Below are 26,382 nucleotides of genomic sequence, written 5' to 3'. Positions count from 1 at the left end.
TTTATACTAGTGAGGATACTTCAAAAACTGTTTACTGAGCTATTATGTCAAGTTAGACTTATATAGTATTTAATGGTTTGTGCATTCTCTATTAGGAAGTTGGCAATATGTACTATTACATCTTTAAAGTTCATTTAGTCTCTCAGATTCATCATTTGAAAAGTGCCTTCATCATGTGAGTTACAATAATATTTAGCTTTTAAAATAGTCATTATCTAAATAACACAGGGAAGCAGGCATTAAAGATATACGTGTATAATCTGAGTCCTCACGAGGCTAAGGCTAGAAGATCACAAATTACAGGCCAGTTTTGGTCATAAAATGTTAAGGCTTTGCCTTAAACAGCACAAGAAAGCAATCTTCTCTATCTAAACTTATATCCTAACATGTATTGCTTTTAGGTGACAAAATCTTAGAGATTATTCAGTTATGAAGAAGCATGCATGCATAGACAACCTTATTACTTCTGCCTTAAGGCCTAGTTTTAGGAAAGGCTTTAGTACCTGTGGTAATAATCACGTCTTAATGCTGTCATGTGGAAAGTGGCAATTTCAAGTTTTGAGAATAGTTTTGGATATTGTGTTTGCCTGCCACTAGCCATGTAGGAGCCTGAGGCAGGAGCATTGCAAGTGAGCTCAGACTCACAGGTGTCTCAAAGAAGGCTAGAAGCTATGTGAATAACATCATTTTAATACTTATACATTGTATGAGTGTGAGAGAGCCAATGGAAATGTTATGTTTCAGAAGTAGTAGTATTAAATTTAGATTATGAGGCAGCTTTGATACTTGTACCTCATTTTCAAAATTTAATATTTTTCTGCTAGTGTTTCTTCTTATTTTATCTTGTTTCTGGTGCTGGCAGTTGACCCTCGAGCCTTGTGCATGCTAGGCAAGTACTCTGCTACTCAGCTGCATTCTATATTGTGCCACTTCTTTAGGGCATTGCAGCATTCCAGCTTTGTTAATAAGTTCATGTAAATTAGACAGCTTTGAAAATTGAGCACAACTGGCTATCACTGGCTTACTAGTTATGAGGAGTGTCAGAGTGGCTCCAATAAGCCTCTGTGACAATACTTACTAAATACTTACTTAATACAATACTTACTAAATTCTCCTGTGCTCTGACTGGACATGAACAAACACCCTGACCAAGACACCTGGGTCATGAGAGAAGCCTTTCAAGAAACATATAGTGATCCTTTCGTTTCTTTTTTCTTTTTTCTTTTTGGTTTTTTGAGACAGAGTTTCTCTGTAGCATTGGCGCTTGTCCTGGAATTCATTTTGTAGACCAGGCTATCTTCAAATTCACAGAGATCCACGTGCCCTGCCTCTGCCTCCTGAGTGCTGGGATTAAAGGCCTGTGCCATCAATGCTCAGCAAGAAACACATATTGGTCCTTTCTTAAAGTGCAGTTTTAACACACTAAAATGCCTTTCCTATTTGTACACCTTTAACTATTTCAAGGAGCAGCTATAAAAGCATATATTCTTATATAACACCGAAGAAAAGATTTACTTGTTTTTCTTTCTTTGTTGCTTTATTTTTTTGTTGTTGTTGCTACAGACTGAACCTAGGACCTTGGGCATGCTAGATATTCACTTTATCATCAAATTTTGTGTCTAGCTTTCTCTTGCCTCTGATTTCTTGAGTATATTTCCCAATTGTGTTTGAGTGCACATATTTATTTTATAATTTAATGTAAGTGGGACTTATAATACATTTAAGTGATTTATTGTTGGAACCAGTATTTAAAGGCACAGGAAGCTAAAGAGGTTCACTAAAGTAATGATAGATAATATTGTAAACTTAGCAAGTATATCAACTGTACCGGTACAAAGGACTACAGATGCCCTCATGTTTTAAGTGAAGCCCTGTCTATGGGCATGATGCATTTTTTCTTTCATATTAATACAAAACAAGCCATGAATTTGAGATATGGGAGAGACATAGGAAGAACTGGAGGAAGAGGTATAGGGGGATGATAAAAATACAATACTTATTAATTTCTCAAAGTTAATAAGGGATGCTGTATAAAATGTAAAACTATCAGAAGCCTCTTTGGAAAGCATCTTTTATCACATGTTCAGTGTGGTTGTATAAATTCAGCATATATATCCTGTTATTGCAATAAGGTGCAAAAATGTTGATGTGAATTGAAAGACTGTTTATCAATCTTTCCATTTGTAGTTCCTGTGGAAGACCCACTTAGGGAGCTTGCTGAGTACATGGATTCCAGTCGAGATGAGGTCTGGGAAAAGACCTCTTGCAACAAACAAGTTACATTTTTGGTATACCGGGAAGGAGATCAGTTGAATTTCTTTCGTGTAGTAGACAGGGGAGATGGCACTTTAACACCGTTGTCTGAATCTCTAAGGTAAATAGGTTTCATTTGCACGTTTCACTTAGAAATGGATACCATACAGCATACTTCAGAAGTCCTTGTTTGCTCGTTGGGTTATTGAGGTAGCTGTAGTGTATTAACAAGGCCAAGTAAGTTCCATGGGCTCTCCACCCCTTTCCTTAATAAGTTATTCTGAAATCATCCTTCATGGTATTCATACTTAAAAAGGAATTCCTAAATTTTAATTTTCTTTACATGATAGTTTTTAAGTAAAAATGGTTTGTTTCCATTTATTTGTGAAACTAAGATGCCTGCTAGAATATAATCTTGTGATAATAGTATATTATTATATAATCATGACATAGCAGAAAGGATTAATCTCAAAGTTTGGTATCATTTTTAACTGTGCTACTTAAAAATGGGTAAACTCTTTTTTATTTCATTCCTACATAAGAGGAAATAATCTGTATTTATTAAAACCAGAAGAAAAACACTATTGATTGCTTAGGTAGGCAGTAGAAAATGAAAGAACTGGGACAGGATAGTTTCTGTGCATTTCAACTTACTTTTAGTTGCTCCTTTCACTTTCATTTTCATTTTTAATTACAATATTTATTTGTGTGTGTGTGTATGTGTATGGCATGATTATACCATGATGCATGAGGAAGTCAGGACATCTTGGAGAGATTCTCTCTTTTCCCCCTGTTGGTCCCGAGGAGTAAACTCATGGAATAAGGATTGGCATCAAGTGCCTTGACTGGCTGAACTGTCTCCTCAGCTCTCTTTTCACTTTGAAGTCATTAAACACAACTGAAAGTTTATAGCCAGTATTAGCTAATATAGAGGCACCGGCAAAAGAGAGAGAATCTCCACCTTCATTGAACATTCATCTAGTAGCCATAGTCCTGCCTGGTGCTGTAATGTTGCGGTAGGATATGATCGCTGGGATCAGATGAGTTGGCCTTCCTGTCACCCGAAATGCAGAGTCAGAGATGGCCTGGGAGAATCGATATTAAATGAGGAGAAAGGCTTTGCTAAACAGACAAAGGAAGAAAAGATACCACAGGTAACTAAAGTGAGGCTCACAAAAAGATGAAAATCTAGTGCTAAAATCATTCAAAAGAAATCCCAGCTTGTGATCTGGAGAGCAGTGTCTTGGGGTGTGACATCTAAGTACAGTATGACTAGTACTTTGTTCGGGGTATCACCTCCATCCCCACCCTCGTGCCTTACACTAATGGTGACGGCAATGTGTGTTCTGTAGTTTGTTATGGGGAAGACCCTGCTTTTCTGGTCATATTCACATTGTGATGTAATTCATTGCCTTTCACTTAGATGATTGAGAGAACTGAGTTTTTCTGGCTGCTAGTTGGCTAGGGGCTTTTCTCAGCTCCTTTTTGATGAACTCAGACTGAAGTTATTTGGGACCTAAGTTACATCATCAGAATCCCTTTAGTCTTACCATGTTAAGTTGGCCAGACCAGTCAGATTGGGTCACACACACACTCAAGGACAGTATGTAGTGATTATAAGGTGGAGAGCCATACAATTTCCTCTAAGATTCTGCTCAGAGTGTATGGAATAGAGAGGTTAGACTCCTAGGGTGTGGTGTGTGTGTGTGTGTGTGTGTTTGTGTGTGTTTGTGTGTGTGTGCTATACTCACATGCATGTGAATGTATTTGGAGGTCAGTGGAATTTGCAAGGGCGGGTTCTATCTTTCTACCACATAGGTCACAGAGATGGAGCTCAGGTTGTTAGTCCTACACAAAAAGTACCTTTATCACCAAGACATCTTGCTGGCCTATAATTTCAGTTTGTGTTTACCACTGAACCCAAATATTGTCATAAAGTTCATGAGGTTAAGGTGTACTTTCTCTACAGGTCACCAAAAATAGTGAGAAAAAACATGATTGAGTGTTGACCGAGGTTTCTGTCCTGCCCACTCCCACAGTCATTCAGTCCCAAAGAAACACACAGAGGTCTACATTAATCCTAAACTGATTGGCCTATTAGCTCAGGCTTCTTATTAACTCTTTTCTTACATCTTATATTAGCCCACTATTCTTGTCTGTGTTAGCCACATGGCTCAGTACCTTTCAGTGAGGCATTCTCATTTTGCTTGCTCAGTGTCTGGCTTCCTCTGTGTTGAATCTTAAGCACTCAGACATAATTAATAGAATTGTCACATGATGGGTTTATGATAGCATATTGGGAGGTGGGGCCTAGTTGAGGAAATGAATATGAGGGGTATGCTCTGGAATAATTCCTGCTGTGTCGTTTTTCTCTTAAAATCTTTATTATTTATTTGTGTGCATATATATGTGTGTAGAATATGGATGTCAGATAATAGCTTTCAGGAGTTGGTTCTCTCCCCTTATGGGTTTTGGGAATTGAACTCAGGGTGTCAGGCTCTGTGGAAAGAACCTTTCCCTCTGAAAGCTTTCTTCTCTTTCTCTCTGCTTCCTTCTGGCTGTGATGAGGTGAGTAGCTCTGTCCTGCCATGTGCTTCCCACCATAATGTTTTGTGTTATGAATGTCCAGGAACTACAGAGCCAAGTGACCCTAGATTGAAACTTCTAAAATCATGAGGCAAAATAAATCTTCACTTTATTTTAGTCATTCCAATTATTTGTCACAACAGTGGAAGAGCTGAAACACAGAGATAAAACTTTGTTCCCACTAAGCCATCCAAGTGATGACAATAAACCCATGCTGATTCTACTGGTGTCATGATGCATGATGGATTCACGTATTTATCAGATGTATGCTATGGTGAGAAGCAAAATAACAATTAGCTAGTACTCACCCACTTATTTACAAGTTGTAATTAAAACACCTAGGGAGTAACTTCCTGAGGAGATGAGACTGAGAACGTGAGAAGTTCAGGAGTAGATAGGAAGAGAAATGAAGAAACACAGACTCTGAAGACTGGAGCAGAGAGTGGTAGTGTCTCCATTCAGCATGCCTGTAGCAGCACAGCAGATGGAAGAGGTTCCAGAAAAAAGCAAATAGGAAGCACAGCTAACATGGAGTTAACATGGTGCAGAAGGGCGATCTCAACACTGCTTTTCAGGTTACTGATAGAGAATCTTCTTGCATTCCCAACACACATTGATGGTGCCATTGTGAGGGAGCTGGTGTTCTTGAGAAGGGAGAGGCGTGTATCAGAGCTTGTGGCTTTGGGAAACAAGCCCCTGTATTTTACTGTCCCTTTCTGTACTGAAACCTTCTACAAACATGAATATGCTTTCAGTGAATGGCTTTGAAAATCAGTTTGACCATAGAGAAGACTGTCTACTGTAATTCTGTGCCAGAGGTACTTGATGGGCAACAAGAAAAGGTTGCAGAACTGACTTCCCCTTTATTACTGGAAGCTCTGGTGCTAGTTTAGGAGCTGGAAGAACTGACTGCCTCTTTAATACCAGAAACTGTGGTGCTATCTTAGAAGCTGGAAGAAGCAAGCAGATGCACCTGATTAGGTAGCTGAACGCTGTGGTGGATTGTGGGCCTCAGTTTAGATAGTTGGTTGCTCTTACCTCTAGTTGACTTCACAAGAGTCTGCAGTGCCTAACCTAGTTCTTTGTGCTCTTGGAGACATATAACTAACCAAGACATAGAAGTAAGAGCTGACTAGAATAGTAGTGGGTGTCCACTCTTCATATATGCAGGGGACCATTTCAGTACAGATGATACTTTCCTTTTTTATTAAGACTGTTTTGGCAGCCAGGCAGTGGTGGCGCACACCTTTAATGTCAGCACTGAGGAGGCAAAGGTAGGCAGATCTCTGTGAGTTTGAGGTGAGCCTGGTCTACAAGAGCTACCAGGACAGGATCCAAAGCTACATAGAAACCCTGTCTCAAAAAAAGAGACTATTTTGGCAATTGTTTGGTACATGTATTTTGCTTCACATTTTTCTCTTTGTCGTTTAATACTTTTTAAAAATTTGTATTATCGACTTTGTTTCTACCTCTTACTTGTTTTCTTTTCTCTCTTTTTCTTCTTCCTGGGTTTGAATTCAGGGCTTTGCACATGCTAGGCAGCTGTAAACAATGAGCTAATATTCCCAATTCTTAAATTCTCTGATATTTTATGACCTTTTCTCTTTTTTGTTCTTGGTAATTTTATCATTTTAAAACAATTTATGTCATTTTTATTTATGTGTGTGCATATGTATATAGATGATGGGCAGAGGACAGCTTGAGAGAATTCTGCCATGTGAGTTTGGGGGCTTGAACTTAGGTTGTTGTGTTCGTTCAGCAGCAAGTTTCATGGCACAGTGAACCATCTCTACAGTCCTATCTTTGCTCTGTATTATTTGGCCTGCCATTCCAGTTGGTGGCATTTTATATATTGTAGTTTTCCTTTGCTTTTTATTTTTGTGTCTGGTTTGCTTGCATTAGCATGTTCCTCTTTTCAGACGGTTCTAGGGATGGAGCACTTTGAGCACTTTGTGTAGATGATTTACTACTGGGCCATTCTCCATCTTAACTAAGAGAAATTATATCCTGCTTACCATGATTCACCTCAGCTGGGACCTCAGGGAATATCCCTACTTAAAAACAAGAGCACATCAGGACCAGCAAGATGGCTCAGTAGGTAATACTCTATCTGCTGTCTGATGATGCAAGCCTGACAACTTGAGTGGGGCCCCTGGACTTCGTTAAGGTAGAAGACAGCTACAAACTCTCCAGAGCTGTCCTCTGACCTCAGTATGTGTCTATGGTACTCCACCACATCACACACACTAATAATAGTAATTATTAGTAATTAGAAAAAAGAGGTCATAAAAGCCCATAGCTAAGAACTCAAGTAGGTACAGTTAAAGGTGCCTGAGGATCTGTTCCTGGTTATTCATTCCCATAACACCAGCAGAGAGAAGCAAAGATGGTGGACCTTATTTGCAACGGACCACAGTAAAGATCACTCCCTTATTTCTTCAGACTGCACATTACTGAGAAGAGGATTAGCCACATAGTGAGCACAGTCTATAGTCTCCAACACAGCTGCCTAAGCTGCCAGGGTGTCTAACAAGACACTTCTTGTTAGAAGACCTACAAAGAAGATAGGGATCCAGTTTTCAAAATATTCTCAAATGATTTCACTTCTATCTGATGTAACATGAGTATGCTTGTAAGTTCACTTTTAAAATTTTGACATGTTTGATGTACACTGATATATTTATTTATTTGGCTTTGTGAGACAGGGTTACTCTGTGTAACAGCCCTGGGCTGTCCTGGAACTCACTCTGTAGACCAGGCTGGCCTCAAACTCACAGAGATCTGCCTGCCTCTGCTGAATGCTGGGATTAAAGGTATGCACCACCACTGCACAGCTACTTATTTTTTTTTAAGTTACGAAATAATACTGGGCATGGTGATGCTTACCAGCAATTGGGAAGTGAGAGAGTAGAGAGCAAGTTCAAGGTCAGCCTGGTCTAAGTAGGGAGTTCTAGGCCATTCAAGCCTACATGGTGAGACCTTATTTCAAAAAGAAAAAAAAATGAAAAGAAAAAGGGAAAAAAATACCAATACTAAATACCCGTGACATCAAAATGTGGATGGATTGTGATTGCATCACTGTAATTTGAACGTGCTAGGCTTTAATGTGCAGTGCTAAGTGTTGCTGTCAGTTCTACCATTGTGCAGAAGCAGTGACATATAATGTACAGACTAGTCAGGCACTCTGCTCTATGAAACCTGGATTCATGAGCAGACCTGAATTCTGTACAATTCTATGTGTTACAAAACACATTCAGAATCAGTGCCTGTGTCTGTGTGCATGTGTCATCCCCTCTGCTGTTGTCCTCCAACCCTGTTGCCCCTGCACACTTCACCTATCAGCCACCCTAGTACAACCTGCAGATCTGAGACTGCTTTGAGTCTGAGCAGGAGATTGTATCAAAACTTCATCTCAAATAGGGACTCACAGAGCCAGTTTACCTGCCCTCACCTGCACACTTTTTCAGCCACCCCACTCACTGCACAACTCTGAACTGCAAATTCAAGAGGGAACTCCTAGAGCCTCAATTCCCAGCCCTCTACCTGCTGTTGATCCCTGGGACCTCCTGATCCCAATCCAGAAGCACAGTTGGAGATAATCTTCTCCCTGCCCACTGCTCATATCATACCACATGGAATCTCATCTGGAACCCTGGAGTGACCCCAAGACTGAAAGCACAGCATCTCAGGGTTTCTGTTGCTGTGATTAAACACTATGACCAAAAACACTTGGGGAGGAAAGGGTTAATTTTGGCTTATAACTCTCAGATCACACTCCATCACTGAGGGAAGTTGAGACAGGAACTCAAATTACAACTTGGAAGAAGGACTGAAGCAGAAGACATGGAGGAACATTGTTTACTGGCTTGTTCCTCATGGCTTGTTCAGCCTGCTTTCTTAGAGCACCCAGAAACAACTGCCCAAGGATGGCACTGCCCACGGTGAGCCCTCCCACGTAAATCATTAACCAAGAATATTCTTCATAGGCTTGTCTGCAAGCCAATCTGATAGGGAAAAATCTCTTTGTTGAAGTTCTTCAAGTTAATAAAAAGACCATATAGGATACCAACCATCATTCAACTGGTCCACAACCTGAGTAGTTGGGGTAATAGCAAACAAAGGTGAGGCCAGATGTTAACACCACAGACACTGCCTAATAACAACTCCAGATATTAATGGTCTCAAGTCCCCCCCCAAACCCAGCAAGCTTACAGATTGAATCATAAAATAGGATCTGTCTTTCTGCTTCCTCCAATAAACACCTCGTGTCAAGAACATATACCATCTTAGGGTAAAAGGTTGGAAAAAGATATTCCAAGTAGGAGCAGCTTTTCTACCTGACATAGTAGACCAGAGCTAGTCACACAGGGCAGAGAAGGACACTTTGTACTCTTAATATAGGAAACCCACCAAGAGGATATTAGAAATATTTATGTTCCAAACACAAGGACAGCTAATATAATACAAGAAACAATTAGATATAAAACCACAGATTGACACCAATACGTGATAGTGGGTGAATTCAGTATTCCACTCCCACAAGTAGACAGGTCATCCAGACAAAAACAGATAAACTGCAGTTCAATATCATAATCAAATGGATCTTCAAAACATTACAGCAAACACTAAAGACCGCACCTTTTTTTTCTTAGCAGCACATGGAATATTCTCCAAAATTAATCACTTATTAGGATACAAGGCAATTCTCAGCAAAAACAGGAAAATTGAAATAACCTCTTGCATCTTATCTGACCACCATGGTTATCAGAAATAGCATCAGGAGAACACACATAAACTCACAGAAACTAAAAACATACTGAATAACAATTAGGGGAGAAATCAATAAGGAAATGCAGAACTCTCTAGGCCTGAATGAAATGAAGATGCATCATATCAAACAATATGGGGCACAAAGAAGGCAGCCTTACCTGGAAAGTTTCTAGTACCAAGTGCCTGCATCAGAACACAGGACCAGACCTAGAGAGAGAGCTCAGAGGTTAAGATTACTTAACCTCTAACAGAGAACCCAGGTTCAGTTCCCAGAACCACATGGTGGCTGATGACTCCATTTTCAGGGGATCCAACACCCAGCGCCAGGCACTTACGTAGTACACATACATATATGCATGCAAAACACTCATAAACCTTTAAAAAATTAAAAATTGGAGTGATCTCATTAACATCTTACACACTTGAAAGCTTTAGAAGAAAACAAGAAGAAACAACATACCCAAAAATTAGGTGGGGAGAAATAAACTTGGGGCTGAAATTAATACAGATTTTTAAGCAAAGAGTTGATTTTTCTTTAAAAAAAAATAAAGAACACGGATAATTCTTTAGCCAATTTAACAAAAGAAGAGAGGATATGAGTCCATAAAATTATAAACAAAAAGGGAAATGTTACAGCATTCATTGAGAAAATTTGGAGAATCATAAGGCCACATTTTAAAAATTGTTATTCCACTAAACTGGATAATCTAAAAGAAATGGATGAATTTCTAGATATACACAACCTACCAATATTAAGTCAAGATGGAGTAAATAATTCAAACAAACATGAGATAGAACATTAGCTTAAAACTAAAATCTATGCAGGGTCTGATGGATCCAGCAGTTTTCTACAAGACCTTTTCAAAGAAGCACCAGTACTTCGCAAATTATTCTGCAAGAAAGGACGCTCTCAAATTCTGTTTATGAAGTCACTAATACCCTGATACCAAGGCCAAAGACTCAACAGATAAAAAAGTCATAGACCAATATTTTTTATAAACATAGGCACAAAAATTCTCAAAATACTTGAAAAGTGATTCAAGAATGCATCAAAAAAATTATCCACCATGATCAAGTTGTCTTCATGCCAGATGTTCAGAGATGGTTCAACATATATAAATTAATAACCAGCTTCTTCTGATGGTCCCACAGCCAATATCATTCTAAGCAGTAACACAAAGCATTTCCACTAAAATCACTATATTTTTTGAAGCCGTAACTAGAGTAAGATAACTGAAAGAGATGATATAGATAGGTGTTGTTGGTTGATTTTTTTTTTTTTTACTCTTTGTTCTTTTGCGGGGGCTGCCACCCAGCTCCCAAATAAACACACATGGAGGCTTAGTCTTTCTTATGAATGCCTCGACTTCTTTCTAGTCAGCCTTTCCTAAATTATTCCATCTATCTTTTAACTTGCTCTGTTTCTGTATACCTTTCTTCTTACTCTGTGGCTTGCTGTGTGGCTGGGTGACTGTCCTTTTGAGTCCTCCTTTTTTCTCTTGCTCCTGGATCTCTCCTCTCAGATTTCTTCTCTTATTTATTCTTTCTGCCTGCCAGCCCCGCCTATCCCTTTTTCTGTCTTGCTATTGGCTGCTTAGCTCTTTATTAGACTCAATCAGGTGTTTTAGACAGGCAACGTAACACAACTTCACAGAGTTTTAAACAAATTCAACATAAAAGAATGCAACACATCTTTGCATCGTTAAAATAAATATTCCACAGCATAAACAAATGTAACACATCTTAAAATATTATTCTACAACAGATATGGAAGGAAGACGTCAAAGTATCCTTGTTTATAGAAGATGCGATTTTATAAAGTAAAAGACTCCAACCAGAAAACATCTACCAGTAATACATTCAGCAATGTAGCAGAATACAAAAATTTACACAAAGATCAGTAACTTCTCTTTATACAAGTTACAGAGATACTTAGAATGAAATCAGGAAAGCAACAACTTTCATAGTAGCACACATATATCATGTAATAATTAAGGAAGTGATAGATGCATTTAATAAAAACTTTGAGACATTGAAGAAAGAAATTGAAAACATCAGAAGATGGAAAGACCTAGTATGATCATGGATTGGTATTATCAACAGTGTGAAAATGGCCATCCTACCAAAAGCAATCTTCAGATTACTTGCCATCCACATCAAAATCTTACAATTTTATATAGAAACAAAGCCTCAGGATGAACCTTCACCTGGCATTGGATGGAGAAAATGACATAGCCCCACATAGGAGCACCAGACTGAGCTCTCAAGGTCCTGATGAGGAGCAAAAGGAGGGAGATCATGAGCAAGGAAGCCAGCACCACGAGGAGTGCTTTTACCCATTGAGACGGTGGAACAGATCTAACGGGAGACCACCAAGTCCAGTCGGAATGGGACTGATGGAACAGGGGACCAAACCGGACTCTCTGAATGTGGCTGACGGTGGAGGAGGACTGAGAAACCAAGGACAATGGCAATGAACATGAACTCTACAGCATGTATGGGCTCACTGTGAGCCTTGTCAGTTTGGTTGCTCACCTTCCTGGACTTAGGGGGAGCTGGGAGGACCTTGGACTTAACATAGTGAAGGGAACCCTGATGGCTCTTTGTCTTTGGAGAGGGGTGGAGTTGGGGTATGGGTGGAAGGGAGGGGAGGGAAGGGGGAGGAGATGGAAATCTTGAATAAAAAAAACGAGAAAAAAAACTGCAGCTAAATGGGACATGGATCTAAATAGAGTTCTCAAAAGATGAAACACAAATGGCTGAAAACCCTTTGAAAAGTGTTCAACAGGGGCTGGAGAGATGGCTCAGAGGTTAAGAGCATTGTCTGCTCTTCCAAAGGTCCTGAGTTCAATTCCCAGCAACCACATGGTGGCTCACAACCATCTGTAATGGGGTCTGATGCCCTCTTCTGGCCTGCAGGGATACACACAGACAGAATGTTTTATACATAATAAATAAATAAATATTTAAAAAAAAAAAAAAGAAAAGTGTTCAACATCCTTAGCAATCAGGGAAACACAAAACTAAACTGAGATTTCATCTTATCCCAGTCATAATGGCCAAGAATTATAAAACAAATGAGAAGAGATGCAGGGAAATGGGAACCATGTATTCACATCTTGTACAAATGTAAATTGGTGCAGTCACTATGGAAATAAGTCAGTGTGGAGGTCCCTCCACAAGCTGAAGCTAGATGGACCACAAGATCCAGCTATGCAGCTCATGCGCAGATGCAGCTTACTCCAGAGATACTTGCTCGTCTATATTCATGGATTCTATGTAGTAACAATTGGGAACAGCCTGATGTCCATCAGCCCATTAGTGCACAATGACAATGCGGCACATTTATAGAATTCGGCTGTTAAGGGAAGTGAAGCTATGAAATCTTCAGGTGAGTGGGTGGAAGTGGGACATCCTGAGCGAGGTAACCTAGAACCAGAAAGACAAATACTGTGTGTTTTCTCTCATATGTGGTTGTTCACTATTAAGGATTAGATATGTGTGCTTCATTTAGAATATCCACTTCTAGCCAAGGACTTATTCACAACTAGCAACTTCTGGGGAAAAAAAATTCCATTTTCTTCAATGCAGTGACAATGGCTATATTAACTCAGTCTGGGGTTGATGAACACAAACTAGATTCCATGGCTTTTGTTTTGCTTTTAAGAGAGAAGGAAAACATGAAGTTGGATGTGTAGGGAGGTAAGGGATGATTTGGGAAGAGTTGGGGGAGAGTAATGAATATGATCAAAATATATTGAAAGTCTCACAAGAATAAATAAAAACATTTTAAAAAACACTAGTTTATTTATTTTTTTAGACAGGGTCTCACTATGCAGCCCTGACTGGCTTGGGGCTCACTATCTAGACTAGTCTGGTCTTAAATGTAGAGAGATCCATACACTTCTACCTCTTGAGTGCTGGGATTAAAGGCTGCATCACCACTCCAGGCTTTAAGTGTTCAAATTTTATTTATTTATTTAGTGCCAGGTGTGTGTATGTGCCTGACACTGTACACATCTGGAAATTAGTGTGGAGGGGTGGATATGTGCCTGCCGCTGCACACATCTGGAGATTATTTAGTGTGGGGGGTTGGTATGTGCCTGCCGCTGCACACATCTGGAGATTATTTAGTGTGGGGGGTGGGTATGTGCCTGCCGCTGCACACAGCTGGAGATTATTTAGTGTGGGGCGTGAGTATGTGCCTGCCGCTGCACACAGCTGGAGGTTAGGAAGACCACTTCCAGGAATTTGTTTTCTCTTTCCACCCTGCGAGTTCTTGGGATTGAGCTCAGGTGATCAGGGTTAGTGGCAAGCACCTTTTCCCACGGACTCGAGTTGCTGTCTCGTCACTCTAATTACAGTTTTTCACTTATATAAGAGGACATAATATCTGCCTTATATGATTTTGTAAGGAAACAGTCTTTGAGGAGCGCTGACAGAGCAAGCATCCGGCACTCAGCAGGCAGTGCTGCCAGTGTGCTGCAGGAATAGTGGAGGCTCTCGGCTGTGCTTGATTTCAGCAGTGTTAAGTAGTGATGCGCATTTCCCTCAATTGTTTTGTCTTAAGAACTGTGTTAGGGAGGTGTGGGCTGTTTCTGTGCACATGTGAGTCAGTGGTTCTGTGTGCTGGTGTGTGCTATGTGTGTGCAGAGACTGAAAGTAGACCTCAGGTTTGTTCTTCAGCACTGTCCACCTTCTATTCTGGGGTAGTCTTTCATTGGCTAAAATTTCTATGGGGAGGCTAGACTGACTGACAGTGAGCCTCAGGGATGTGCCTGTCTCTGCCTTCCCTGTGCTAGGATTACAAGCCCATGCCTCCATACCCAGCTTTTTAGATTGAGTTTTTGGAACTGAACTCTGGTTCTTGTGCTTGCAAGGCAAGCACCTTACCCACTGAGCTGTGTCCTTTGCCCCCAAATACATCTTGAGTATGCTGGATGTGTATGTTGCTCCATATCTAGTATGTTTACCTAGCACACACAAAACCCTAAATTCAAGTCCCAGAACTGCATAAACCTGAGTGGGAGGCACACACTTCTAATCCCAGCACTCAGAAAGTGGAGGCAGAGAGATCAAAAGAACAAGCCCTTCCTCAGCCACATAGCAAGTTTCAGGCCAATTTGGGCAAAAGAAACATTTAGAAATTTATTTTCTTTCATTTTTCAATGACAGAATGCAACTAATATTTCCCTTGTAGTAGGAGCTATAGTTGCTATTGTACATAGAACCGTTAGTCCTCAGCAGGTGTCAAGCATGTTTTAAGTACCTACCATTTTCCTTGCAGCGGTGGTTCTGTGTATAATCTGTACACAGATGAGGATGAAGACGCTGAGCCTTCCCCTTCTGGGCAACAGATCATTGAAAATTCAATAACCATGAATAAGATGAAAGTGCTGAAGGCTAAGATGGAGAACATGAATCTCAGCAAAAAGGTGAAGCTGTTGACTCTTGGCCAAGCGTTTCTCTAGTTTACAGAGGCAGGACTCGCAGCACCGAGTCTGCTGGGAGTTGTGGAGAACTATAAAATATTACTCATTTCACGTTTCTGGTCTCAACTTATTTATTAAGATGTGACAAATGAACATTGAGGTTTTTAGTCTAGCAACACACCTGAAAGAGTTATGCACACTGAGCATAATTCATCTTTAAAATGTTATAACTGTAACATGAAAAAGGTAGTAAAAGATAGCTTGATCTTTCAATAATCGAAAGTATGATTTCAAGATTTACTCATTACAGGTACTGAGACAGGCACACTATAGCTCAGGCTGGCATAGAACTTAGTATCCATCCTCGATCTGCATGAGCTCCCAGCAGTCCTCTCCTAGTCCCCTGAATGCCTGGGTTATAGGCACATGCCACCATGCCTAGCGGATAGTTACTATTTTAGCTTTAGTAGATACGGCCAGTTTTCTAAAGTAGTTCCAAAGTGGATAACGGATTTGCATTCTTTCCAGCATTGGCTGAGATTTGCAATTTTCCACATTCTAGACAGTTGGTTTTCTCTCTCTCTCTCTCTCTCTCTCTCTCTCTCTCTCTCTCTCTCTCTCTGTCCTTCTCCTCATGATCCCACACACAGCTGTACTATTCCTTGACTTCTTTTTAATCTGTTAGTACCTTCCCATATAAAATAAACAAACTTTTAAAATAGTGCTTGAAGCCTGGCCAGGTGGATCTGCAAATTAAGGCACTTGCCACATAAGCCTGCAACCTCAGGTTTAATCCCTATTAAGGTAGGTGGAGAGAACTGATTCCTGAAAGTTGTCCTCTGACCTCTCCATGCATACCATGGCAAATCACACTATCATCATCATCCTCATCATCACCATCATCATCATAGAACAATAATAATATAGTAAAAATTTAGGCTCTGCTTGAAGAATTTTTAGAGTTAAATACATTTATTTAGCTATAACTCAAAGTAGTTCCATTTTTTTCCTTTCTTTTTTGTTTGTTTGCCTGGTTTCCTGGAACTCACTCTATAGATCAGGCTGACCTCAAACTTACAGAGAACTGTCTGCCTCTGCTGGCATTAAAGGTGTGTACCACTACACCATTTCCCCTGCCTCTTTCTGTAAAGAGCCCATCACAGTCTTCCCTAAAATAACCACTGTTTTACAAATATATCCACAAGTAATTTTTGTCTGATGTGGAACTTTATATAAATAAACACCATAGACAATAAAATCTTTCATAAAATTCTGATTTATTTTCTTCATTATAAATTTTTTTAAAAATTAGCCGGGTGGTGGTGGCGCATGCCTTTAATCCCAGCACTTGGGAGGCAGAGGCAGACGGATCTCTGTGAGTTCGAGACCAGCCTGGTCTACAAGAGCTAGCTCCAGGACAGGCTCCAAAGCCACAGAGAAACTCTGTCTTGAAAAACCAAAAAAAAAAAATTTTAAAAAAATTAAATTTATTGTTCAACTACACAGTGTTTCTTTTTGTTACTCTCTTTTCTGTGATAAGCATTCAGGTATCTGAGTTTTGGCTTCTATTAAGGGAGCCACTGAGCATATTTATACTTTCTTTAATGGATACCTGCCCTTTGTTCTCTGCATCATGTACTTAGCAGGAAACTTTCAGTCATAGGAAAGATAACATTGTTTTATACCCAATAGCCAGGTATTCGATGTATACCATCATGTACTACACTTTGTGAGGTGTAGGAAGGAGATCATGAGTTTTAGGTTAGCATGGCTAAGTAAGTTCTATGCCAGTTTAAGCTACATAATAAGACCCTGTCTCAAAACAGACAAGCAAAATGAAGAAGTTACAGGGACTGTTTTGCATAGATTTTCTACTACTTCAGACTCCTATTAATAACAGGAGAGTTCTGGTTTGTGCCAGTCCTTGCCAACACTTAATATTCATCAGTGTTTTCATCTCAACTATTCTGGGATTGTGTGCTGGTTTTTATTTCATTTTTCTTATAAGGAATAATATTAACTTTTTAAAAATGTTGGCTCTTTATTTGATTAAAATTTTGTCCTTTGTATGTTGCCAAATATTTAAAAATTAGGTTATCATCCTTTTATTTATTGGTTTGTAGACATTTTAAAAATGTATTTTGGAGCTAAGTGTGGTGATGCACTCCTGTAATACCAGGCCTTTGGAGATGGAGACAGGAGCACCAGGAGTTCAAAGTCAGCCTCAGCTGTCTAGCATACCTGAATCTAGTCTAGGTTACATGAGACCTATCTCAAAGCAACTAGTACTCATATATTTATATGTATGATATAAAATCTTTGTCAGATGTATGGTTTGCAGTTTCTAATACTCTCTGACTTGCTCTTTTACCTATTTTGATGATTACTGTTAATTTTAATATATATCAGTTTTGTTTTTATGATTAGTATTTAATAATTTTTATGACATATTTCCTATCACAGGTCTTGAAGACATGCTTCTGTGTTTTTCTCCAATACTTTTTAGATGGTTATTTATTTCTAAATTCAGATCTACAATTCTTCTGTTTTTTTTTTCTTTTTTGGATATAAACTTGGGTAAAGATCATTTGTTTTCACTCAGATGATGAACAATTGACGAAACATCTCTGCTGTAATTATTGTGTATGTAGTAATAGAACTTTGATATCTATGAGGCAGAACCTCCAAGAAATAGATGAGTGCTGCTAGGACAGAGAATTGGAGAGGTTTCTGAGAGGCCCCGAAGAGCAGTATCAACTTACTGACCTAGATGGCATTTGCAGAATGCTCCATCCTACAACATTTACCACAAGCAAAACCAGTATTTTGTATATAAAATAATTCTAATAAATTTCAGGAAGATTCAAATCATTAAAAAATGCTCTGGTTTACAAAAGAATAAAACCGGAAATCAATAATAGATCAATCTGGGAAAAATCTGAAATTTCAAAATATCACACGTCTAAGTAAATCATAGGTCAAAAAATAGAAAGAGAAGTTGAAACATTATACTGAATAAAATAATTCTGATAGTGCAGGATAACTGACTTTTTAAGAATATGAGGTAATTTTGTGTTGTTGTCATGACCCACTCTTGGTTATGATATATTTTCTTTTTTCATGTTTCTAAATTTTTGCTGTTTTTCTCAGGATTTTTTTTCATTGAAGGGAAGTAATCTTCAATTTTCTATCACACAGCAAAATTGAGAGAATTTCAGAGAGGACACTACCACCTAATTATTATTTTTATTTTAAATAACATTTAACTTAATTGTATTTTATATAATGGTAAAATATATAAATATATAAATTTTTTATTATATATATAAAATTTACTGTCCATTTTGTTTATTTGTTTCTTTATTGACAGAGTCTCACATAGCCCAGGCTAGCCTCAAACTCACTATATATTTGAGGCTAGTTCTGAACTTTCAATTTTCTTGTCTCTACCTCCCACATGCTGGGACTATAAGAACGTGTTGTCTGAGGTTTCTGTCCTGCCTGGTTCCCGCAGTAGTTAAGTCCCAAAGAAATCACACAGAGGTCTACATTAGTTGTAAACTGATTGGCCCATTAGCTCAGGCTTCTTATTAACTCTCATAACTTATATTAGCTCATAATTCTTGTCTATGTGGCTCGGTACCTTTTTTGGCGAGGCAGTCACATCTTGCTTCTTCTGTGACTGGGTCACAACTGTAGAATGCACTTCCCTCTTCCCAGAATTCTCATTGCCCTGCCTCTACTTCCTGCCTGGTCACCCGTCCTATACTTCCTGCCTGACTACCGGCCAATCAGCATTCATTTAAAATAAAAGTGACAGGGTACAGACCATTGTCCCACAGCAGGAATGTGCAACCATATGAGTGTCATTGGTTTTTACATGTAATCCTGTTAGCAGTGTTAAGTATGTTTACGTCTTTGTTCAATTAGTCTTCAGAACTTTATCTTACAAAACTGAAGTTTGGTATTTCTTAAAGGCATCGTCCTATATCCTGCCCTTTAACCTCTGGCAAGTACCATTCCACTTCCTATTTCTGAGGTTGTCTCCTATAGATACCATACATAAGTGAAACGTCATAGTACTTGTGGCTAGATTATTTAATCTCGTATGACATCTCTGAGGTTCATTCATAGTGTAGCATGTGTCAGAATCTCTCTTCTTTTTTAGATTGAATAATTCCCTTGCACATATGTACCACATTTTGTTTATTCATTTATCAATCAGTAGACAGTTAGGTTGCTTTCAAATTTTGGCTATCGTGAATATTGGTGGTATAAATATGGTAAATACCTCTTTGGTCCTTTGGCTTCACACACACACACACACACACACACACACACACACACACACACACTTACTTTTTATTCTTAGATAATTTGGCACATGTACACAACGTGTAGACCCTCTCTCATCTTTTTACCACCCTGTCCAATCCCCATCTTCCCCACAGATCTCTCTTATTTCTGTTTTGTTTTGTAACCCTGGTTTAACCAGGACTGTCTGTCTATGTGACCATGAATTTGGCCTTGTCCAGTGGAGCCTGGTAAGCTCAGCAGTGAGTGACAAATATATTAGATATTTGAAGGAGTATAAACCCATTATTTATAAATTGTTCCTCAGTTTTGATTTATGTGAATTATACTATGATTAGACACTGGTTACTTCTTTGGCATAAAGGTCACATAAAAGATGTATTCTTTGTATAGTACATCCATACAAACATTATGACAGTTGGTAATATTTTCAATTTACCATTTTAGGATTTTCCTTTTAGCTCAAAAGTGGTTGAATAGATTTAGGTAAGTTTTGGTGGTTGAGGCTGTTTTATTTTTCATTTAATTTTATTTATATTGCATGGAAATCAGACAATGTCATTTATAGTTCTGTTCTTTAGAATTTAATTAGAGATCTGATATTCTCCCATGTGTGCCCAATGTATATTAAAAAGATAGTTTATTCTCTTAACTTCAGAGTATAAGTTTTACAGGTATCTATCTGTAAGATATACTTTATCAATTGCTTAGGTATGATTATTTTGTCAGTTTTGTTTTTCTGCAATGAGAACCGTGATACATGAAATCCCACTTAAGGTTTCTGTATGTCTCTTTCCACCTTACAGGAGTATCTGCTGTGTTGTCTGACAAGTGTCAATAGCACTTTGGTTCTGCTAATCTTAAAGGTCAGGAGACACTTGCTGTCCTGGACTGTATCTTTAACACTTGCTTTCCTGATGTCATCTGCAGTCCTGGCACCTTTGCCTCCTGCATGTTAGCTAAACCACAGAAAACTTACTGCACTTTCTCTTTTCTCCATCTGCTTCCATTCTCTAGATGAGCAGCATTTCTATTTTTGAAGAATATGTAACATAAATTACTTTTCTATCCTTAGTCCTGCTGATGTTTTTGTGTCAATGCCATGGTTGCTAGGAGCATTTTACTGAACTTTTGCCATACCTTTTGTCTAGTTGCTTATCTTAATAAATTCTCCAGGAAAGGAAACACTTGTAAGTATTGAATTTTCAGAAATCTAAAACTTAAGAAAAAACCTTAAGTGATAATTTGAAGAGTACTTTTAGGGATCATTTCTATAACTGGTGATGATGTATTCAGATAAGAAATGTTTGGGACTTTAAACAATGTTGTTCTGCCACTGCTTTTTATACTGAAGTGAAAAGTCATCTTTCCAATGCACCTGACTTTTCTTTGCAAATGACTTCATTTTTAAATTTTATGTAACTGCCTGTCTTAGTTAGTGTTCTATTGCTGTGAAAAGGTGCCGTGACCACAGCAGCTCTTATAAAAGAGCGCATTTAATTGGGGTTTGCTTACAGTTTCAGAGGTTTAGTCCATTGTCATCATGGTGGGGAGTATGATGGCCCACAGGCAAATATGGTGCTGGAGAGGTTCAGAGTTCTACATTCGGATCTTCAGGCAGCAGGAAGAGAGAAACTCTGGGCCTGGCTTGGAAGCCTCATAGCCCACCCCAAGTGACACACTTCCTTCAACAAGGCCACACTTATTCCAGCAAGGCCATGCCTCCTATTCCTTTCAAATAGTGCCATTCCCTAACCAGTCAAATCTGTGAACCTATAGGAGCCTTTCTTACTCAAACCACCACACCCCTCATACTTAATTTTATTTTATTTATCAGGTTCTTTCTGTGTACCCAGACTGGCCTTGAATTTGCAATCTCTGAGATTACATGTGTGTGTTATCAGGTGATGCTGGTTTTTGCCCTGCTCTTACGCCACTTCCCTCTCACTCACTTCTAGTCTTGCATCTTAAACCTAGAGCCTCACACAGGCTAGGCAAGCACTGTGGCACTGAGCTGCACCTCCAGCCCTGACTTTTGTCTTTTAAGGATATGACTAGAAGATATTCTGGGTCAATTTCACTGAACACTTTTGCCCTTTTAACATGAAGTACTTCACCATTATTTATTTTTCTCTTTTTTTTATTATTTTTTAAATTAATTATATTTTCTCATTTTACATACCAATCCCAATTCCTACTCCCCCTCCCACTCCCTCCACCTTCCTCCCCATTCCACCCTCCATTCACTCAGAGAGGTTAAGGCTGCCCATGGGGAGTCAACAAAAGTCTACTACATTGCTTTGAGGCAGAACCAACTACATCTAGACTGAGCGAGGTACCCCTCCAAAGAGAATGGGTTCCAAAAAGTCAGTACATGCAGTAGGGATAAATCCTGATCTCACTGTCGGTGGCCCCATAATCTGCCCCAGCCATACAACTGTCACCCACATTTAGAGGCCTAGTTTGATCCTTTGCTGGTTCCTTCACTGTCAGGCTGGAGTTGGTGAGCTCCCATTAGCCCAGGTAAGCTGTTTCATTGGGTATCCCCATCATGGTCTTGACCTCTTTGCTCATATTCTCACTCCTCCCTTTCTTTAACTGGACTCTGGGAGTTCAGCCCAGTGCTCCAGTGTGGATCTCTGCCTCTGCTTCCATCAGTTGCTAGATAAAAGTTCTGTGATGATATTTAAGGTAGTCATCATTCTGACTACAGAGCAAGGCCAGTTCAGAGACCCTCTCCACTATTGCTTTGGGTCTTAGCTGGGGTCATCCTTGTGGATTTTTGGGATTTTCTCTAGTACCAGGTTTCTTGCTTGCCATATAATGGCTCTCTCAGTCAAGATATTTCTTTCCTTGCTCTCTGTTTCTGTCCTTCTCCCTTTTCAACTATGCCATTCCCTCAAGTTCTTCTCTCCTTCCCCTTCTCTTCTCCTCTTCCCCGTCTATCTTCTCTTCTCCCCCATCCCCACGCTTCCAATTTTCTCAGATCTTCTCAATTTCCCTTTCCCAGGGAATCTATGTATGTTTCTCTTAGGGCCGTCCTTGTTATGTAGCTTCTCTGGGGTTGTGGACTATAGACTATTTATCCTTTGCTTTACAGGTATATGGTATCCTTCTAAAAAATTGTCCATTTCTTTTACATTTTTCAATTTTTGGAGTACAGGTTTTTGTAGTAAGACCTAATGATTCTCTGAATTTCCTCAGTGTCTGTTGTTATGTCCCCCTTTTCATTTCTGATTTTGTTAATTTGGATGTTTTCTCTTTGCCTGTTGATTAGTTTGGATAAAGTTTTGTCTATCTTGTTGATTTTCTCAAAGAACCAGCTCTTTGTTTTTTTTCCTTTTTTAATATATATTTTTTATTAAAAATTTCCACCTCCTCCCCTCCTCCCACTTCCCTTTTCTCTCCCCTCCCCCCCTCCCTCTCCAGTCCAAAGAGCAGTCAGGGTTCCCTACCCTATGGGAAGTCCAAGGTCCTCCCTGCTCCCCCCATGTCCAGGAAGGTGAGCATCCAAACAGACAAGACTCCCACAAAGCCCGTCCATGCAGTAGAATCAAAACCCAGTGCCATTGTCCTTGGCTTCTCAGTCATCCTCCACCGTCAGCCACATTTAGAGAGTCCGGTTTGATCACATGCTCCATCAGTCCCATTTCAGCTGGCCTTGATCTCCTGTTAGATCAGTCCCACGGCCTCAGTGGGTGGATGCACCTCTCGCGGTCCTGACTTCTTTGCTCATGTTCTCCTTCCTTCTGCTCCTCATTTGGACCTTGGGAACTTAGTCCAATGCTCTAATGTGGGTCTCTGTCTCTATATCCATCCATTGCCAGATGAAGGTTTTATGGTAATATGCAAGATATTCATCAGTGTGACTATAGGACAAGACCAGTTCAGGCACCCTCTCCTCTGCTGCCCAAGGAACAATCTGGGGACATCTCTTTGGACACCTGGGAACCCCTCTAGAGTCAAGTTTCTTGCCAACCCTAAATGGCTCCCTTAATTAAGATATCTACTATCCTGCTCCCATATCCAACCCTCTTCCATCCCAACAATCCCATTCCCTCAAGCTCTCCCCATCCTCCCCTTCTTCCATCTCTCTCCCCATCTCCCCTTATCCCCACTCCACCCCTACCCCCGTGCTCCCAACCCCTGCCAGGCAATCTTGTCCACTTCCAATATCCAGGAGGATAACTATATGTTTTTCTTTGGGTTCACGTTCTTAAAACTCTGAGATACCATCTTACACCTGTCAGAATGGTTAAAATCAAGAACACCAATGATAGCCTATGCTGTAGAGGATGTGGAGTAAGGGGAACACGCATCCATTGTTGGTGGGAATGCAAACTTGTGCAACCACTTTGGAAATCAGTGTGGCGGTTTCTCAGGAAATTCGGGATCAACATACCTCAGGACCCAGCAATTCCACTCTTGGTAATATACCCAAGAGATGCCCAATCATATTACAAAAGCATTTGTTCAACTATGTTCATAGCAGCACTATTTGTAATAGCCAGAAACTGGAAACAACCTAGGTGCCTCTCAATAGAATAATGGATAAAGAAGATGTGGCACATATACACTTTAGAGTTCTACTCAGCGGTAAAAAAACAATCACATTTTGAATTTTGCATGCAAATGGAAATAGAAAACACTTTACTGAGTGAGGTAACCCAGACCTAAAAAGAGGAATATGGTATGTACTCACTCATACATGGATTCTAGCCATAAATAAAGGACATTGAGCCTATAATTTGTGATCCTAGAACCAACTCTTTGTTTCATTGATTCTTTGTATTGTTTCTTGTATTTTATTGATTTCAGCCCTCAATTTGATTATTTCCTGTCTTCTACTCCTCCTGGGTGAGTCTGCCTCTTTTTTGTTTGAGAGCTTTCAGGTGTGCTGTTAGGTCGCTAATGTAAGCTTTCTCTGTTTTCTTTATGTGGGCACTTAGTGCTATGAACTTTCCTCTTAGCACTGCTTTCATAGTGTCCCATAGGTTTGGGTATGTTTTGCCTTCATTTTTGTTGAATTCAAGGAAGATTTTAATTTTTTTCTTTATTTATTCCTTAACCAGGGATGGTTCAGTAGTTGACTGTTCAGTTTCTATGAGGTTGTTGGCTTTCTGAGAGTAGTATTGTTGTTAAATTCTAACTTTACTCCATGATGATCCGATAAGACACAGGGGGTTACTTCAATGTTTTTGTATCTTTGGTTGTTTGCTTTGTTACCGAGTATGTGATCAATTTTAGAGAAGGTTCCATGAGGTACTGAGAAGGTATAATAATCTTTTGTGTTTGGGTGGAATATTCTATAGATGAGGACATGGATTCAACTCTCCAGAGCCCACATAAATACCCAGATGTGACTGCCTGCATCTTTAATAACAGCAGCAGAGACAGGCAGCTCCCAGGAGCTCACTGGCCAATCAATGTAGTGAGCTCCAGCTTCAGAAAGAGACCCTGTCACAAAGAGTAAGGAAGGCAACAATTGAGGAAGATGCCTGTATCAACCTCTGATCTCCATGTGCATGCATACACATGTACTTGCACACATATACCTATATGTACATATATCTCACACATTGATAAATAAAAATACAAATAACCATGTAAATATATTTAATTTAGATTGGAGTATTGTGGTGAAGGTTTCTTCTTCTGTGTTACATTTGGGGAGAACTCATGTATCTAAAATGCTCTGATTCTTACTTTCCATTTTATTCTAATATTGAGGTGTTGCCCCTTTTCTGTTCTTTTCTTATAACTTTACTTAGGTCCATGTTAAGAGTTATGGGTTAATACATAAAGTAAGGGTGTTATGTAGGGAGGTCATTTATTTCAAGAGCACTCTTATTGTGTTTGTTTTTAATCACTGATAGTCCCATTACATGGAAGAATAGGTGGATCTCCTGATTCTGTTATTTATATTTTTTTCTCAATACCCCTCTCTGCCTAAGTAGAGCCTCCTTAAAATGTAACCATTAGTATAGATCCTAAACCACTTCAGCTTGTTTCCTTGGGCTTCTATTAGCCTATTTTGATATCCCAGATATTAATTTTTTGGCATTTACACAGGTGGGATTTTCTCTTTTCTGGGTCTATATTTTTCCTAGGCTGTCCTACCTCTTTTCTTTCTTCTTGAAGCTCTATGTTCTTGCTTGTCACCACAGGCATATGCTTTGCATATGAGCCTCCTGCATTTTATTGTTTGCAACCTTATGGCTAATTTGAATTTTATATTCTCTCTCTCTCTCTCTCTCTCTCTCTCTCTCTCTCTCTCTCTCTCTCTCTCTCTCTCTGTTTGGGATAAAAGTGGGCATAAAAACTAGCTTCCCTTTGCAAGGGACTTACATCTATCCAGCCTTTCTAGTTCTCCTTTTCTCCACTGGTACCTACTAAACTTTCAGTATGTATTTCTAATAGGCCAGGCTGTTGGAATGTCGTCCTGTGTTTACTAACCATCCCTGTGCTTAAGGCCATAGGCTCCTCTCTTGAGCTCTTAACTTCACTCTTCCTGTGATAACTGCTATGTAAACTTTCTATGCTGGCAGTGGCAGGCAGGTCCTGTGCTTGGTTTCCTGACACACTAGGCTCATGGATATAGTATGCACATTCACTGTGGCCAAGACACTTACACAACAAAAGGAAACAAAAGAAAAATTAACAGAGGGAAAAGCACATGAATCCAAGTTCAGGTGAACCAGGCACAGGCATCGTGGAGGCCTCTCCCAAAGCCATCTTAAGACAGGCTTGATTTCTCTCAGTGAGTAGTGACAACACATAGAGAATCTCAACTTGTGGGACTCCATTAGCAACAATGGACAAGGGGTTTTTCTCTTTTTTCTGTTTTTAGGCTTGTTCCTATGTGCACCCTCTGCCTGCTATGTATATGTACATTTCAGACTCAAAAGAAAAGCAGTTGCTCATTATAAATTGTTTCAGTTGCCCAAGCAGTTGAGGCACAGCTACTGTGATGGGTTTGGCTAGGAGCCTTTCCTGAAATGGAAGTCCATTGAAACCAACAAAGGGT

At 39.5% G+C, this 26,382-nt stretch overlaps 1 protein-coding gene across 7 annotated transcripts in view; it reads left to right on the top strand.

Annotated features, from left to right (window-relative positions):
• Nucleotides 1-26,382, top strand: part of Zfand4 (zinc finger AN1-type containing 4) — a 94,473-nt gene that overhangs the window by 34,191 nt on the left and 33,900 nt on the right. For 5 of the 7 annotated variants that reach the window (XM_038319856.1, XM_038319857.1, XM_038319854.1 and 2 more), the window contains 2 exons: nt 2,188-2,374; nt 14,897-15,044. In XM_038319856.1, coding sequence (XP_038175784.1) covers nt 2,188-2,374; nt 14,897-15,044 — 335 coding nt within the window. The remainder of the gene's footprint in view (nt 1-2,187; nt 2,375-14,896; nt 15,045-26,382) is intronic. The other 2 variants (XM_038319860.1, XM_038319861.1) reach the window with 1 other exon arrangement.

This window comes from Arvicola amphibius, chromosome 2 (assembly GCF_903992535.2).
Source record: "Arvicola amphibius chromosome 2, mArvAmp1.2, whole genome shotgun sequence".
In the NCBI taxonomy this organism is placed as follows: Eukaryota; Metazoa; Chordata; class Mammalia; order Rodentia; family Cricetidae; genus Arvicola; species Arvicola amphibius.
The sequence above is the reverse complement of the archived record's forward strand: the minus strand, read 5'-3'. Positions and strand labels throughout refer to the sequence as shown.